A 16,147-nucleotide genomic window follows, 5' to 3' on the forward strand; every position below is an offset into this window, starting at 1 on the left:
ATAAAATAGCATTATTAATCTCACCAATAAAAGTACCTGTTCACTTCATGAAAAAGTCTATGTGGGGAAGCATAGAGTATTGGACTATTTTGTTTACAATCATGCTGATAGAATCAGCATGTGTTATAATTTATATGGCATATAAGCCACACATCCACTGTTATACCCCTTCTAATTTTCCTACCAAATAAATAGATCAACAGATGATGCTGTTAATAGGGCACTGAACTACATCTCAATATCCTAAATCTCCAATAATTTATGCAAGGGTCCTTTTTGTAGATTTCAGCTATGCATTCAATACCATCATTCCAGAAATTCTTCTCACTAAATTGACTCAACTAACTGTGCCTGACCACACTTGTAAGTGGATTATAAGCTTTCTAACACAGAGGTTGCCAACCAATGGGCCGGGGACTACTGGTGGTCTGCGAGAAAATTTTGGTGGTTCGCAGAGAAATGTCCCCCTCTCAAACACTCCGCCCAAAGCAATTAATCCAGGCTATATGGGAACACAAGATTGTGCCGCCCACATGGTCCGCCCTTCGGCCGAGCGTAAACCTTGAGTAGAGCCATGTGAGCTGGAACTGGAAGGTAAGACCAACAGCAGGGGAGGGAAATCCACCCTGGGGGTGGCTTGCTGACGTTGGTGGGAAAGTCGGTCCCATATTCCAGAGCTGCAGTAGTCACAAGACTGGCCCTTTGGTCACCCCGGAGCAGCTCCTCCAGTCCATGGCAGGCTGATGCACCTGGGTGGAGGAGTAGCTGCTCCGGGATGACCAAAGGGCCAGTCCTGTGACTACTGCAGCTCTGGAATATGGGACTGACTTTCCCACCAACGTCAGCAAGCCACCATCAGTCAAAATTCATATTGTAGTCCACGGGATTTAAAATTATGAGTTTGGTGGTCCCTCAGGTCCAAAAGGTTGGTGACCCCTGTTCTAATAGATAGGAACAGAAGGTGAAGGTAGGCAAAATCACATGGGATGCTTGTACAATTAGCCCAGCCAGGGCTATGTGTTCTCTCCATTACTCTTTTCTCTCTAAACCAATGACTGCACCTCAAAGGATTTTGGGGGCCAAAACAGCCTGAAGATGGCCAAAAACATCCTGAAAATAGACTGAAAACAGCCCAAAAAACAGACTGAATATGGCTTAAAAACAGACCAAAAATAGGCTGGGCGAGGGTCAGCCAGTAGTGGGATTAGCAACAACTGGCTGAATCCCAACTGCTCCTTTGAGGTGAGTGGCTGGGAAGTGGGGCTAGGTATGATGAGTGACATCACCCATCCAGTCACATGACCAACCGGCCACGCCTACCCAGCCAGAGAAACGGTTGTTAAAAATTTGCAGCTCACCACTGATACAGACAGGAACTTGTAACAACTGGCCTTGTGTTGTGGCCATGAAAATCTTTAATGGAACATGCTCAAAACTGTAGAGATGATAGTAGGTTTTAGGAGAGGACTTCCTTTTCTACCACCTCTTACAATATTAGACAACACAGTATCAGAGAGTAGAAACCTTCAAGTTTCTGCATTCTATAATCTCCCAGGACTTGAAATGGACACCTAACATCAAAAACATCATTAAAAAAGCACAATAAAGAATGTTCTTCCTGCACTGTCTCAGAAAGTTCAGACTGCCCAAGAAGCTGCTGATACAGTTCTACAGAGGAATTATTGAGTCTATCATCTGCACCTCTATATCGGTCTGGTTTGGTTCTGCAACCCAACAGGACAGAAACAGACTTCAGAGGATAACTAGGGCTGCAAAAAAAAAAAAAAAACCAATTACTGCCTTCAATCCAGAACCTAAATACTGCATGAGCCAGAAAGAGGGCTGTGAAAATATCTGCAGACCTCACATGCTGGACATAAACTGTTTCAACTTCCTCCCCATCAACTTCTTCCCTGCATACCAAATCAACTAGACACAAAGACTGTTTTTCCCCCATGCCATCATTCTGCTAAACAACTAATTCGCAAAACCTTGTCTTATGACCTAGGACAGCGGTGATGAACCTATGGCATGTGTGCCACAGATGGCACACAGAGCCCTCTCTGTGAGCGCATGCACTGTTGCCCCAGATCAGCTCCATCGTACATGCACATGTGCCTCCCACTGGCCAGCTGGCCTTTGGGACTCTGCCATGCATGTATGGGAGGTGAAGTTCATGCAAGGGGGAGGGGCACATGTGTAGGGCATGCACACATGTGCAGGGGTGCATAAATGGGACACACCTTGAATTTTGGGTATGCACGCATGCACTTGTGCTTTGGGCATTCTGGGCCCAAAAGGTTCACCATCACTGCCCTAAGATATCAAACTATGTAGTAAAGCTATATTACTATTACCCTTCTCATCTTTCCTATTACCGCTCCTTTAGCATCTTATTTTGTTGTTTGTATCTTATTATTTATGTTGATTGCTTTTATTTAGGATCTTATGATTATCATTGAGTATTCTATTTTATGACTAATGATGATTGTATTATGATTATGAATAGGATTTATCGCTTGTTTGTATGTACACTAAGAGCTTATGCATCAGAGACAAATTCCAATCACACTTGGCCAATAAAAAATTCTATTCTATCTTAATTTCAACAGAATTTAATGTTTCCTGCAAATGATAGTCATGGTTAATTCTTGTTGATTTGTTAAAATGGGTTCAAAAGAAATTCTGTGTAATAAAGAGATCCAATAAGATTCATCCCACAATATCTTTCCAGAGATATATATATACACACACACACACATACACACACACACATACATACTGTATATTCATGCTTACTATAAGAATTGTATGCCATACTGATGACATTCCTTTATACATGCTGTTAATAGTCTTAATGGTTAAGTCCTAGATAGTATTTGATAAAAGAATAAATTTTATACTAAACCTTATTATTTGTTTAGATGATGTTACAGTATAGAAGTTCTGAATCATAGTTGCCATTATACTTTCTTGAAATGAAGAGCTATTGTCTTATTTAATAGACTTGTGACTACTCTTTCAAAGTCAGGTTGGTTTTTCTCCATTTTATACTAACAACACTCCTATTAGCCAGATTAGATGAAGAGATAATGATCAATTGGTCCAATGATTTTCACGGTTAACTGTAGATTTGAAACTGGGGCTTCCACGTGCGAGTTTTGTAACCTAATCATAAACTAGTATCTCAAATCAGCTTAAAGTCAATTATGTCTATACTGAATACTCCCATTAAAATAATTATAGTTCTCTTTAAATCAAAGTATTCATATAGGCTTATACATCAGCTCCCAAATAATTAAAAAAAAACGGTCTAAATCTATCGGACATACTCTTGTCTTTTCACCTGAAGAACAAATTATATATATATATCAAAATCACATTTCAATTTTGGCATTTGTACATAGAATCAAATTATATTTTTATTTTAAACACAGACTCTACAGTGCTCAGTGGATTAATGGTATGAGTCAGCATGCAGCAGATTTTTGTTCTTTAATCAAGTGTAACTGCATCTTCCCATTGAACTCAGATGTACTAAATTGTGCACTTCTATCTTGTAATAAAAGGGGGGAAGTTCACAATCATTTGAAAACTATATCAGGATAATAAACATTAAGCTATCACTGATTTAATAATGTAATAGATACAGTCTCCTCCCCAGCCATTGTTAAATCTTCAGGTACTTCGAAATATGAGGTGCTGAATAATCTGAATTTGTATTTTTTCATAGTTTAAAAGATTTCTCAATTCATGGGGTTATCAAGCCCTGAAATCCCATTGAAATCAATAAGGTAATTAAAGCCGCCTTTGAAAGGAACAATTTTAAGGTCACATAAGAAACATAATTTTTGATATTCATGCATTTAGTGCCAATCACAAAGAGCTACTTCTATTCACCATATAACTTCCATCAAGTATAAGCACTGTTTGGACTAAAAGTTGCTGTGTAGTTTGTGTTGATATAGTTAATAAAGTTAAAGTTCCTTTTAAGGTGATTAGAATGTTGATGACTAATTGCATATACAAGTTATTTTTTGGTGTTTGAATTAAATGAGATACTGCTACAAACTCTGCAAATATGTAACAACCTTATATTCTCCTTCTACCATCTCAAGTTCTAATAATAAGGCTGACTTGTTAGAAATTTCTTTGTACACTGTATTGTACAATAACAGGAAGAATGGACTAAATTTCTCCTAAAATTCCTGAGGCCCGAAGGTGGATTATAGTTTGCTCTACAGTATAATAGGGGCGATAACTCTAAAGATAATAGCCTTCTTAAATTGTACCATTGTTTACTTTAATATTAAGACCAAATTTGGAAATATCAATTATTACAGAAAGGCCTAGTATTTGAGTTTTTGAGGTTAGTAACCACCAAATCTAATCAAAGAACTTTTTATACTAATTACTATCTGTAATAATTCATCCAGGGATGAGCTATGATATATCTATATATGCATATTTTCTTTTAGCAGCAATTCTTGATTTAGCTGATAGACTGAATGGAAAGCAATAAATTGATTTAATGAATAAATAAACATCAAATAAGGATCAAAATGCCTCTGAGCATTAAGTGATTTTAGTAACAGCTTCCAAACTGTATTTAGTAATCCTTTATATTCCTGTTTTATTTAGCCTAGTTAATGAGATACCTCTGGTACAAGACAATAATTACTCACCTGTGGCTTTGGCATTATATCAACCAATCTCCTCCTCTTCTCAAGGTCTTGGGAACAACTTTGGCTGTTCATTGTTGTGCTTTGTCCCCTTTCCCATTTTTTTTCAGAAAGGGATTTATCCTGAGGCTGTGAGGATTTGGATAAGGGAAGAAAAGAGACTTAATGGTCCTGCTAGGCTGCTTTAGGAAAGATGTTTGTATGTAATTAAAGGCAACACACCTTTCTTCCCAGGCTCCCCATCACAACTATCACTGTCCTTCACAGTTCTGTATTTTACTTTCATACCTATATTGGTCAGCTCTCAAAGGAACCACAGAATGTCTGTGCACTCAGTATTATAAAAATCAAAAATGCGTTAGAGCTGCTTGTTTTGGTTCCTTTTCCTGGATTTATGTATATTAATCTTTAAATCACTTGATAAAAGTTTTGTACATCAGTTTCCTTTACTTATGTATAACCAGGTCTCTCCTGAGTTTCTATTTCTATTAGATGAAAAATTGCTATGAAAGTCATATTTTGGTAAAAGGATTTTTACTTGTGAAGATACATTCACATTATATTTTAATTTTGCAAACTTCCAATATTAAATAAACATATGCGAAATAACTTCTAGTTATTTTGATGGATAATAATTGCCTTATTTGCCTAAGTTGCCTTATTTGCCAAGTATCTCTTAAAAAGAGATGAGAGAATTAAAGAATGAGAATTAAACAGATAATGATTGACTTAACTAAATTCATCTCTACTTTAATTAAAAATTCATTTTCTGGTCCCATGTGATATGTCTACACTTCTATTTCCAGACATTCTTTAAAATGGGAATTTTTCCTTTAAATTTAATTACTCTAGTAAACAAGAACTTCAAAGTACTTGGAACAAATACAATAGAGAGAGAGATTGTAATGAGCTGGCAGATTTCCTAAGGTGGAAGAATAGACTGTGCCACTTTTATATTTCAGGTGGGTGTTCTGGTGTCACACTGTTGCTGTTGTTAAATACTTGGCTATGTGGAAAACAAAAGAAAGCAAAGCAAAGCAAAGCAAAATAAAACAAAACGACAAAAAAAGAACCCTATCTGTAAATAGCATAGGAGATTGCAAGGTTTCTCCCTGGTGTTCCAAACTCCCCCACAGACATCTGAAGTAGTCTACTCCACTCCACTGTTACTTCTCAAGAGTCCGCCATCTGATTTTTTTGCAGGAGTTGGCTAGGTCTTCTTACAATATAAAATTAGCACCTCTAATAATCTATTCCCACCTTTCTTCTATTACAATTGCCCCTTTTCTTGCAATGAAACTCGAGGACATTATTTATATATGTAATATTTGAACAACCAACACCATGATTGCAATTCCTTCTCTTGACCACAGGCCATTGATGGGAAAGGAAAAAAGAAGTTCCTCAGCACCATTTTTTTCCATAGGAAAAATTATGAAATATGAGGTGTTGTTATTAATATTCATATCATTGGAATATGTTCTATTTCTGATTTCTTAGTTCCACCATAAAAAAGCAGAAAGTTTTGAAAAGTGTTGGGGCACATTCTGTATTTTCCCAGTTTTGCTATGGTGAAATGGTGGTTTTTTTTTAAAAAAAAAGCAACTAGTGTTGCATAAGCTTGGAAAGGGGTTACAAGAACAGCTGCCAACACCAGCCCCTATCCAGCAAGGCCTACAACTGAGAGCCGACATAGCATATCCTACATGGCAGCAAGAACAATGATGGTGTTTGCTTGGTTTGAAAAGGGGGAAAGGGCCCAAAAGGCCTTCCTCCTTTGCACATCCTTTGGCAAACACTTAATTGCCTCAGCAAGTCTCCAGACTGTGCTTTTGCTGTAGATGGTGGAGGCCTTTGGTACCATGTAAAAAGTTGCCATGGCTGGAGTTTCATTTGTCTAATATGTTTACTTCTTCAATGAAATTACCTGCATTATCATGATCTGTGAGTTTGTTCAGCCTAATTTCAGTTGTGGTATTTATTTTTCATGTGGTGGTTATTAAATCCAGAGAGCTGAGTGTTTGCTGGAGGTTTTTTTTAGTTTTGATTTTTCCCAGACAAGAAAGCAATGCAAAGTGCAAGCAAGTACATCAATTACTTTTCCACAGATCTATGGAGCTACTTGTGGTAATCTCCCCCCTTTTTTAAAAAATTAGCTATTTTAAATAAGGTTAACAGTAGGGAAAACTTCCAGAAAGCAGGGTGGAAAAAAGTTTGAGTATAAATAACTGGCCTGCAAAATGCTATTCCTCAATTATATCAGCACCAATCAATCTTAAGGCAATCTTTCCCAACTTGGCACTCTGAAATACAAATGTACTGAACTACAAAGCCCACCATCCCCAGGCAGTGTGAATTAGAACAAAAGGAGTTGTAATTAAGTGCTTCTTGGAGGATGCCAGGTTGTGGAAGGCTGTTCCACACTGTAGGTGTTGCTTGTTTTGTTCCCATTTGTCAGATGCATCTTCCTACTGTAGGAAGAAGGAATTGCAACTCCAGCCCCCAACTTTTACTTATTTTAGACTTGACACTCGTTAAGAATGAAGGGAGTTAGGACTTCACCAGCATCTTGAGGCCACAAGTTCTCCAACCTTGCCCATATCCCTGGAAACATTATATGGCAGAATTTCATAAGAGATTATTTATCTCTGGATGTTTTGTCAGACAAAACAGCTTCTTATATGGCAAGCTTTCAGAGAGATCTGGGGATAGATTTAGGAGCAAAGACATGGACAAGGGATACAGGAACCTCCCATCCAAATCCCTGCTAGTTTCTTCATTTTTACCAGTCTTTTGGTTCTAAAAGCTGAAGAAGATACTGTAAAAAACAACAACAAGTCTTTCAGAAAGTGTGAGGGTTTTTTTGATGGCTCCAATGGTGTGGTTAAAGATACAAGTGGAAGACTGTGAGGACTAAGTTCTCACCAAGCATGGAAGTTACTGAGTGATCTGGGCCAGTCATTCTCTCTCAGTTCTAGCCACTTCTGAAAACCTGCCAGGAAAACTTCAGGGGCCTGTGTCAAGACTGCTCACGCTGGCAAGCACATTCAGAAAGGCCTGCAGGCAGAAAGTTTACCTGACATCCCCAATACACCCATCCTTTCTTCTCCCTTTGAAATCAATAGCCCAGTAAACGGTAGTCTATAAAGATATCCAACTACTGAAACCTTGGTTGTCCTGCCAAGGATGTCAATAGTGAACAGTATTCGGGAAGGAGCCCAGTCCCTTAGGGAGGAATTGTTTTGACAAGGGTATTGGCAGTACTGACCCGGCTCTGCCCGAGAAAACCAGAATCCCGCCGCTTAAAGATTGGGCCGGGCCCTGCGCCGCAACCGCCAATGATTGTCTCCCAAAATGGCCACCCGAGCCGCTCAGCTTCTTCTTTCGCGCCAAAACCGGCGGTTTTTTTGGGCCCGCGCCGGAGCGCCGTGACCAAACGCCTGGCCCAGACTCGGTCCCCCTGCCCGCGCAGGAGGAGGCTCCGGTTTCACTTCTTGCCCGGCAAGCCGCTTACAGCAGTGGGAGCCATCAGCGGTTTTGGCGGCCGGGTGATCGTAAATAGGTTTGACTAGCCGCTGATCCCGGGGTCAGATCTCTCCGGTTTGCTTAATCCCACGCTCTGCAAACACTCTCAACCCCCGCCCCCCCACCCCGCTCCGCTCTCCCTCCACTTTTCGCACCGCCGCCCAGTCCTGTTCTGCCTCCCGCCCTTGCGCTCCCGCCCCCAGGCCTGAGGCGCTCAAAAGAAGGAGCCCCGCTATCCATCCGCGGAGAGCTGGGAGGCTCGCCGCTTACCTCTGGGGAGGGCCGGTTCAGGGAAAGGAGGTGGGCTTCCGAAAAGCCACGGAGGAGCGTCCCAAGAGAGGAACGGAGGGAGGCGGGGGGAGACCCTGGAGGGAAGCGAGCGCAGCCAGACTGCGGGGATGGCCAACGAAGGCAGGCCGAGATCTGAGTTACGAGGGGAAAACATTCCAAAATTGGTCGAGACTCAGCCGCGACGGCCCTGGGAATGATTCTTTTCCACGCGATTCCCGGCCCAGCCATTCGGTAGGCTGAGGCGACCGGAGAGTTCGGTATCAAGAAACAGCCGCAAGGCGTAGTTGCTGTGGCGAGGTGTTTCACTCCCAGGGGAAGTCGAGGCCAGCATGGAAGACTTCTGACAGATTTCCCTCGGGGCTTTTCTTGGCTCTGATTAATCTGCGGATTAGGGAAGGGGATAGTCAACAGCAACATCCCCGCGACTCTCTCGGTTGGTGTGGCAGGTCGCCTCCGGAATTTGGGGAAGGGTACTAAAAAGTCGACGGCAAATCAGGAGAATCCTAAAAATGAGAGGATAATGAGGGCTGCTCTGGCGGAGAAGAGGCGGGTCAGGGAAAAGCCCTGATGAAGTTGGAAACGCGGCCTTCAAAAATGGCGAAGGAATTGATCAACCCTGGTTGTAGGCAGCCCCAAGAGCGTCTCCCTTGTTTTCCTGGCCGTCAACCCGCTTTAGGCAAAGCTTCTCCACGGCACTAGCCTCTTCCCCACCAGGCGCTTCTGGGAAAGGAGATGGGCTTACTAACGGGGGCAGGGTGTAGCGAATGGTTTGGAGTGGGAAAGAGGCCCTCGGAGATCAGGGACAGTAGAAGAAAAGCAAACGCTGAAGTTGAGAGAGACCGCAGAAGGGGGAATGCGAGGGTCAGAAAACTCCCAGGGCTCCCAAGTGAACGCCGAGAATGAGAATCTGGAAGGAATAAACAGATCAGGCACCCCCGAGGGAAGACTAAAAAGACTCCGGAGGTTTTTAGCCAAGTTGCAAAGGGGGTGATGGTTTGGGGTGTTAAGAAATTCAGCCCACACCAGATCTACTGTATCGCAACCTGGCAGGAAATGTGGCTGTTAGAATAGATAGAACAACTTTCAGGCGCAGAAAGTTGTCTCGAGAAAGGCCAGAGAGGATTTCCTAACTGCTAATGATGGGATACACCACCAACGTTTACTGCGCGCCGAATTCGGCTCTTCTTTTCTTCTTGGCGGTCTCCTGTGGTCGGCAAGAAAGGCTGGGAAAGGGCAGATTTCCCCTCCCTACCCCTTCCCTCCCCCTTGCCCCAAGCGCTCCAGCGAGGGCTTCATTGTGCGTTTTTCACGGGTCTCTAAGCAGATCTCAGAGTGTTCCCACCTCCCACTTGGCTAAGATAAGATCTGAACGGGCCAGAAAGAAGGCTGCCTGGTGGAGAGAGCAGGGGAAGGGGGCTGCTTGAAATTCGACTTGAGGTTGTCCTTGGAGCAGCGTTGCAAGTTCTCACCAGTGCCCCGAAACGCCCTGCGTCCTCCAAAATAGCAAAGGGGCTCAAGTCTACCTGGGAACGCTAGATTTGTTTGCGGGCTAAGGTGCTGCGTTTTATCCTTGGGCTGAGGGGGATATTGTTCTCGTTCCCCACTACAGTCCCGAAGCATGGGTATCCGAACTTCTCAAAGCCACTGTTCCTCACGCTTCGTTGCCTCTACGTTGATCTGGAACAACCTCTCCGTAGCACTGAAGAAGCAGCCTTCAGCAGAAAGAAACCCACACAGGTGGTTTTAATAGCTTTGCCAGTCAAATTGTAGGGAGAACAATTCTGCATTTCCAAAGGAGAAATATTTAAAATAAAACAATTGTTTACCGTTTAGTTTAGTTGTCTCTATTCAATTACTCAGTAACAGGCAATTTCATTAAAAAAAAAAACCTAACTTTATTATTATTAGGATTTATTCTATGAGGATTAGAAAGATGTCAAAATAAAGAAAAATAAAATAGAAACAGACACCAATGGTTCAGAAACAAACTGAACAAATGTAATAAAGGTAGTATTTTCCCCTCGTATTATGACCACTAGCAATACAGGGACACCGGGCAACCAAAGTTAAGTATTTTCTAGTCCAACTGATTATAGTTGGACAATCAACAAGCACATACTTCATTATTTCCCAATGGATCTTTAACGTACTATACTTTGGTCCTAATTGTTTCTCTAATACCAGTAAAGTGAAATGTTTTAAGGGTTGCAGGTATATTTGAATTAGGAGGTTAATTAGAATACATTAATAGTGCCACAGATGTTATTATGGTATAACATCCAGCGGGCTAATGCTCAGAACAAGAGAATAGAAATACCAAACCCGATGCCATAATGTGGAGGTAGTACATTTGGTATTTAACCTTTCCCCATCCACTTCTTCCCTCACCCAACCTCACCCCAGTTCCTGGGGTGATTTGCATGCAAAGGGAAATGCAGATTACTTTCTCAAACACTAAGAGGTTTGTTACATTTCTCTACAAAATCAGCTCTGGATCTGACAGCTGCCAATTTAACAAACTAGCTCACCGATTATTTGCACAGATTGCAAGCCTCTATACTTTGTGAACAGGTGTATTGAAGTAAAGGTGCAATTTTGGAATGTTTCTGCCTTTCTCTGTCTTCTCAACCAACAAAGTGAAATGTGACAGGGAGAGAGAAAGCACAGATCAAGCACCAATTGGTTTATCCAGAAGAAACAGTCTTTCCTTGGCAGAATCTCGGTTGGGAAATGATACATAGATTCACTGATGTCACAAGAGCACCACTTCAAAACATTCATCTGCAGTACTAGGGGGCATCAGAGAAAAGTGTGTGTGTGTGCAGGGAAGAAGTAGAATTAACCAAAAATCAAAATTGTACTGAATAAAATAAGCAAGCAAAATGGAAATATATTTTATTTCCTTATTAAAAAAACAAACAAAACCCCCAATCTATAAAGAAAACTAATCATTTAAATAAAGATGCCTATTGCTTAGACCGCAAAGCAATATAACGTAAGCAGTTTCTAAAAGAAATCCAATAGTCAGCTCTTGTGGTTGTTAACCACATCACTTCAAAATAAATGTCCCTGAAACCAGAGGAGCTTACTTCTAGAAAATGTGTGTGGCTTCTCATCTGTCAAAGGTTTTACTCTGGAATAAACTGGCACCCACCCAAGGATTTCATAGAGATTCAGTAGAGGTTACTTCAGAGTAAGTTGTTTCAGGAACTGCAGGCAACGGACACAAATAAAATATTAAACATTTGCTTTACCCAACATTTCTCCTCTTGGCTCCATTGCCATCCCCCACCCAGGCTATTAACAGGCATGAGTTTCCTTATATGTTTGCTTTCTTTCTTTTTTCCCAAGCTGAAGCAATAATTATAATCTGCAACCTAACCTTTGACTTTAGTATTCTGTCAAGTTTAATATCTAACTTCATTTTAGCCATGGAGGTAATCACTTTTAAAGTAAAATTTGAAACATTGAACCACAGACATTTCTGCAAACAAATATATTATTCGAATGTAACAGCATTTATCCTGCCCCAAAAGATCATTTTACTGGGGCAATATAGCAACCGTTTTTAAAAAGTTAGCTATCCTTCATTGTGCCTAAACTTGATCAATATTCATACAATAAATTGTTTTTCATCTAAATACCACAAACACAGTGTGGAATGAAAGAAATTGGGAGCTGGGGGAGGGAGAGGCATAGTCCAAACTTTTTAAAACTCTGGTGCTAACCAAAGAAACAAAAACTTATTTACGTTTACCAAGCAGTTTCATAATTTAACAAAATAAATGAAATATAGCGTAGAAATGATTTACTTCATTGCCTTTTAACCATACTGCACAGCTATTAAAATAATATCCCAAACCTACACCACTTAAAAACAAATAAAAAACCCACTTTCCTTTCTTTGCTTTTTTAAAAAAATCTACTGTTAATATTTTAAAAAAATAATTCATGGTGGCAAGCTTATTTAATACTCCTTCCTCCTATTTTTTCCACAACAACAACCCTGTGAAATAAGTTGGGCTGAGAGAGTGTGGATGGCCCAAAGTCACCCAGTCGGTTTGGGACTAAATTAAGCCTCCTTTTTGTAGCCTGGTGCCTTTAAATCATTAGATCTAATTGCTTTAAAATAAAAACCGTGAAAGTCTACCCCATGTTACATTTTTGTGGTTACCAATCTTTTCCGGTTATATTTATACATACAAAGTGTCCAGTTTAAAGGTATGTCATGAATTAGTATATTTTGGATCACCTGGTTCCAATCTTATTTTGAAATTGATTTAACTCAGAATCAAACTTATCTTTAGATTTTTATTTGTTCTTCTTCAGCGAAAATGCTTTTTAGTAAACTATATACACATTTATGAATTCCCTTTTAATGCCTAAAATTAATTAAAATTATTCCACAATGCATTTACAAGAAAAAATATAAAAAGTTACCAAAAGAAAAATGCAGACATAAGAAACATTTACAAAATTCAGAATATTGTTCTTGATCATGAAACAGAAACCCTTATAAATAAACAAAACCAAAAGAACCCTGCTTTATAAGAAGCACCCCAAAAAAGTTTTAAGATGGTTCTTGACTTTATTTTTTCTTTAATTAGGCTTTAAAATCTTCACAAGAAGTTGCCCCAATAGCGACCAGTTAATGTTTCTATATGGCAAAGAAGTTGGCATCTCCTAAACCTTTGAATTATTAATAATAATTAGCATTTTCTTCTCTCAGTTTCTCTCCCGATTCCCGTACTGCTTAGTAAATAAAAAGGCTATGTGGTTTGTGGGTGAATGATAAATACTGTACAAAAGGAGGGAAAAAAATCTCAGTTAAAACACAGTTCGTCTAAAACAACAACAGAAGGAATAATAATAATAATAACAACAACAATAATAATAATAACCCCCACTGGTTTCAAAACCTAGTTCTTTGGGCTGAGGGAGACACGAGAAGGAGTTAGCATTACAGCAACCTGTTACCTTTTCTCTTCATTATCCTTTGTACTATGAATGTTTGTTATCATAACAATAATTATAAGGACTTCAAAGCATCGCCCTGGTTCTGTACAAAAAGGGAAGAATTGGGGGAAAGGGATGGCGCAGAGGGAGCCAGCCCGCTCCAAGGACCACAATCCCCTTTGGCTGCAGCGGCGGCGGCGGCGGCGGCGGCATCCATCCTTCGGTCCGTCTCAGATGTGCGTCAAGGGCACGGTGCCGTTCACCCCTGTGCTGGTGCCCTGATAGTGCTGGGGTAAAGAGTGGAGCCGGCTTTGGGCAGCGGCGGCGGCGGCAGCGGCGGCGGCGGCTGCGGCCGCTGGGTCCCCGCCTTCGCTGCCGGGCAAGTACATACTGATCATTTCGCGTAGATCCCCGGGACAAGGGGCCCGCGAGTGCGCTGAGGTGACGGGTGGGCTGACGCTAGGCTCGGATTTGACCAAGGACCCCAGCGCGCCCAGAGCTCCTGACGAGGCGGCGGCGGCAGCGGCGGCCGCGGCGGCAGCGGCCGCCGCGGCCGAGTTCTGATGTGGCTGGGCGCCGTAGGAGATGCCGCCGTAGGCCGACGGCGAGGCGCTCATGTAGCCCTGCGAGTTGGAGATGGGGCTGTACTGGAGGGCGCCCATATCGTAGCGGTGCATTGGCTGGGGATTGTGCGGGTGCGGGTGGTGAGCGTGGGCGTGCGGATGTCCACCGCTGCCTGGGTGCTGGCTGTAAGCGAGCTGTGCCTCTTGCATCATCGCCGCCGCCGCCGCCGCCGCCGCCACCGAGCCCGGGTAGGCGCCGTTAGCCCAGCCGTTCATGTGCGGATAGCCACCGCCTGAGCCTCCGCCACCTCCGCCGGCGCTCCCGCCACCCCCGGGGCCACCTCCGCCGGGACTCTCCAAGCGTTGGACGCCGGCGGGGCTCACTCCTACGCCCATAGCTACCGGAGGGCCGCCCCCGGGACCACCGGCGCCGAGCAGCCCTCCGGCCAGCGAATATTTGTCTTTCTTTAGCAAAGTCTTGGTCTTTCTCCTCGGCCGGTATTTATAATCCGGGTGCTCCTTCATGTGCAGCGCCCGCAGGCGCTTGGCCTCGTCGATGAAGGGTCTCTTCTCCGCTTCGGACATGACTTTCCACTCAGCGCCCAGGCGCTTGGAGATCTCGGAGTTGTGCATCTTGGGGTTCTCTTGGGCCATCTTCCGCCGCTGGCCCCGCGACCAAACCATGAAGGCGTTCATGGGCCTCTTGACTCGGTCTTGGTTGGCCTTGGGGCCGCCGCCGCCGCCGCCGCCGCCACCGCCTCCTCCTCCTCCCGCACCGGTTTGGCCCGACAGGTTGGTGGTGACCTGGGCTCCACCGGGCGAGTGCATGTCCGCCTCCATCATCATGCTATACATTCACGCAGTTTGCTAGGGGCCACCAGGCTCCACAATGTCAGAACATAGAGCAGAGGAGCCGGGCGTCTGCCGAGCGGACGGGCGAAGCGAAACCCAGACGAAGGAGTCCGAGAGAGAAGGCGAGGTGCCGAGGCGCAAGAAATGAGATAAGAGTGCACTACGACGATCAAAGGTAAGGAGGAGGAGGAGGAGGAGGAGGAGGGGAGCCCCCGAGGGTCTGCCTGCGGGGGCACTTCGCCTGGTCCCTGGGAGCTTGAAGAAAGAGCGGGAGCGCGCGCGCGGGAATCTCCTCAGGCGGCAGCAAAACTTTCTTCCTCCGGGGACCGCCTTGGCCCGAGGCGAACGGCGGCGGCGGCGGCGAAGGCGACTCGAACAGGTGCAAGGCGGAGGAGAGCTGGGTAAAGAACAGCGACAGTCCCGCAGCTCCGCTGAGCCGAGGAGAACGGAGAAAATGGGAGCCCAACTCTCGACGCTTCTTTTCGTTCTGCCGCCTGGTACACGCGCGCTTCAAAGGCAGGACTCCCCTCCTTCTCGCCGCTGCCGAAGTGATCTAATGCCCCCCCCCCCTTCTCTGCTAACTTCCACCGGCAGAGAGGCAGAGGGGAGGGAGGGAGGGAGGGAGGGAGGGAGGGAGCGTGTGTGACTCGCATCCGCCGGTCCCAAGTGAACGGAGGGAAAGAGACAGGAAACCCCCCTCCCCCTCTATCACCTCGGCTCCCCGCAAAATTAAAAGGAGGCGGGGGGGGGAGAAAAGAGACGTAATTAAACGATAAGCATAAGAGGGAAAGGAGGAGGGGGGAGAAAGAAAAAGAAAGAAAGAAAGAAAGAAAGAAAGAAAGAAAGAAAGAAAGAAAGAAAGAAAGAAAGAAAGAAAGAAAGAAAGAAAGAAAGAAAGAAAGAAAAAAGAAAAAGAGAAAGAAAGAAAGAGAAAGAAAAGAAAAAGAAAGAAAAGAAAGGAAAGAAAGAAAGAAAGAAAGAAAGAAAGAAAGAAAGAAAGAAAGAAAGAAAGAAAGAAAAAGAAAGAAAGAAAGAAAGAGGAGAATATAGGAAGAAGAGAAGGGGAGGAGAAAAGAAAGAGCCTCCAGCCAGGGAGCAGAACTTGCACAATAATTTGTTCTCGGTGGTTTCCCTCCTCGCGCCCGGAGGAAGCAGGAAAGGAGGAGCAGCCGAGAGATTCGGCGAGAGGCGAGCCCAGCAGCCATACAAGGCGCACCGAACTGGGATTAAATGAGTTTGCCTTGGCCAATGGGAGGGCGCCGGCGGGGGTTGATTTGC

The 16,147-nt window shown here is 43.6% G+C and overlaps 1 protein-coding gene across 1 annotated transcript; it reads right to left on the minus strand.

Moving 5' to 3' along the window:
* Window positions 1-10,421: 10,421 nt before the first annotated feature.
* SOX1 (SRY-box transcription factor 1) lies at window positions 10,422-15,794 on the minus strand. The gene is made up of 2 exons (XM_087938559.1): window positions 11,918-15,794; window positions 10,422-11,880 (listed from the first exon to the last, which is right to left on the minus strand). The coding sequence occupies exon 1, from the start codon at window positions 14,870-14,872 to the stop codon at window positions 13,685-13,687; it is 1,188 nt and encodes a 395-aa protein (XP_087794685.1). The 5' UTR covers window positions 14,873-15,794; the 3' UTR covers window positions 10,422-11,880; window positions 11,918-13,684.
* Window positions 15,795-16,147: the final 353 nt, after the last annotated feature.

The sequence above is a fragment of the Pseudonaja textilis genome, chromosome 8, assembly GCF_049901715.1.
Source record: "Pseudonaja textilis isolate UNSWEBS1 chromosome 8, rPseTex1.2, whole genome shotgun sequence".
Classification (NCBI taxonomy): Eukaryota; Metazoa; Chordata; class Lepidosauria; order Squamata; family Elapidae; genus Pseudonaja; species Pseudonaja textilis.

Coding starts and splice junctions, on each gene's coding strand:
- SOX1 (XM_087938559.1), bottom strand. CDS start 14,872: ATGTATAGCATGATGATGGAGGCGGACATGCACTCGCCCGGTGGAGCC.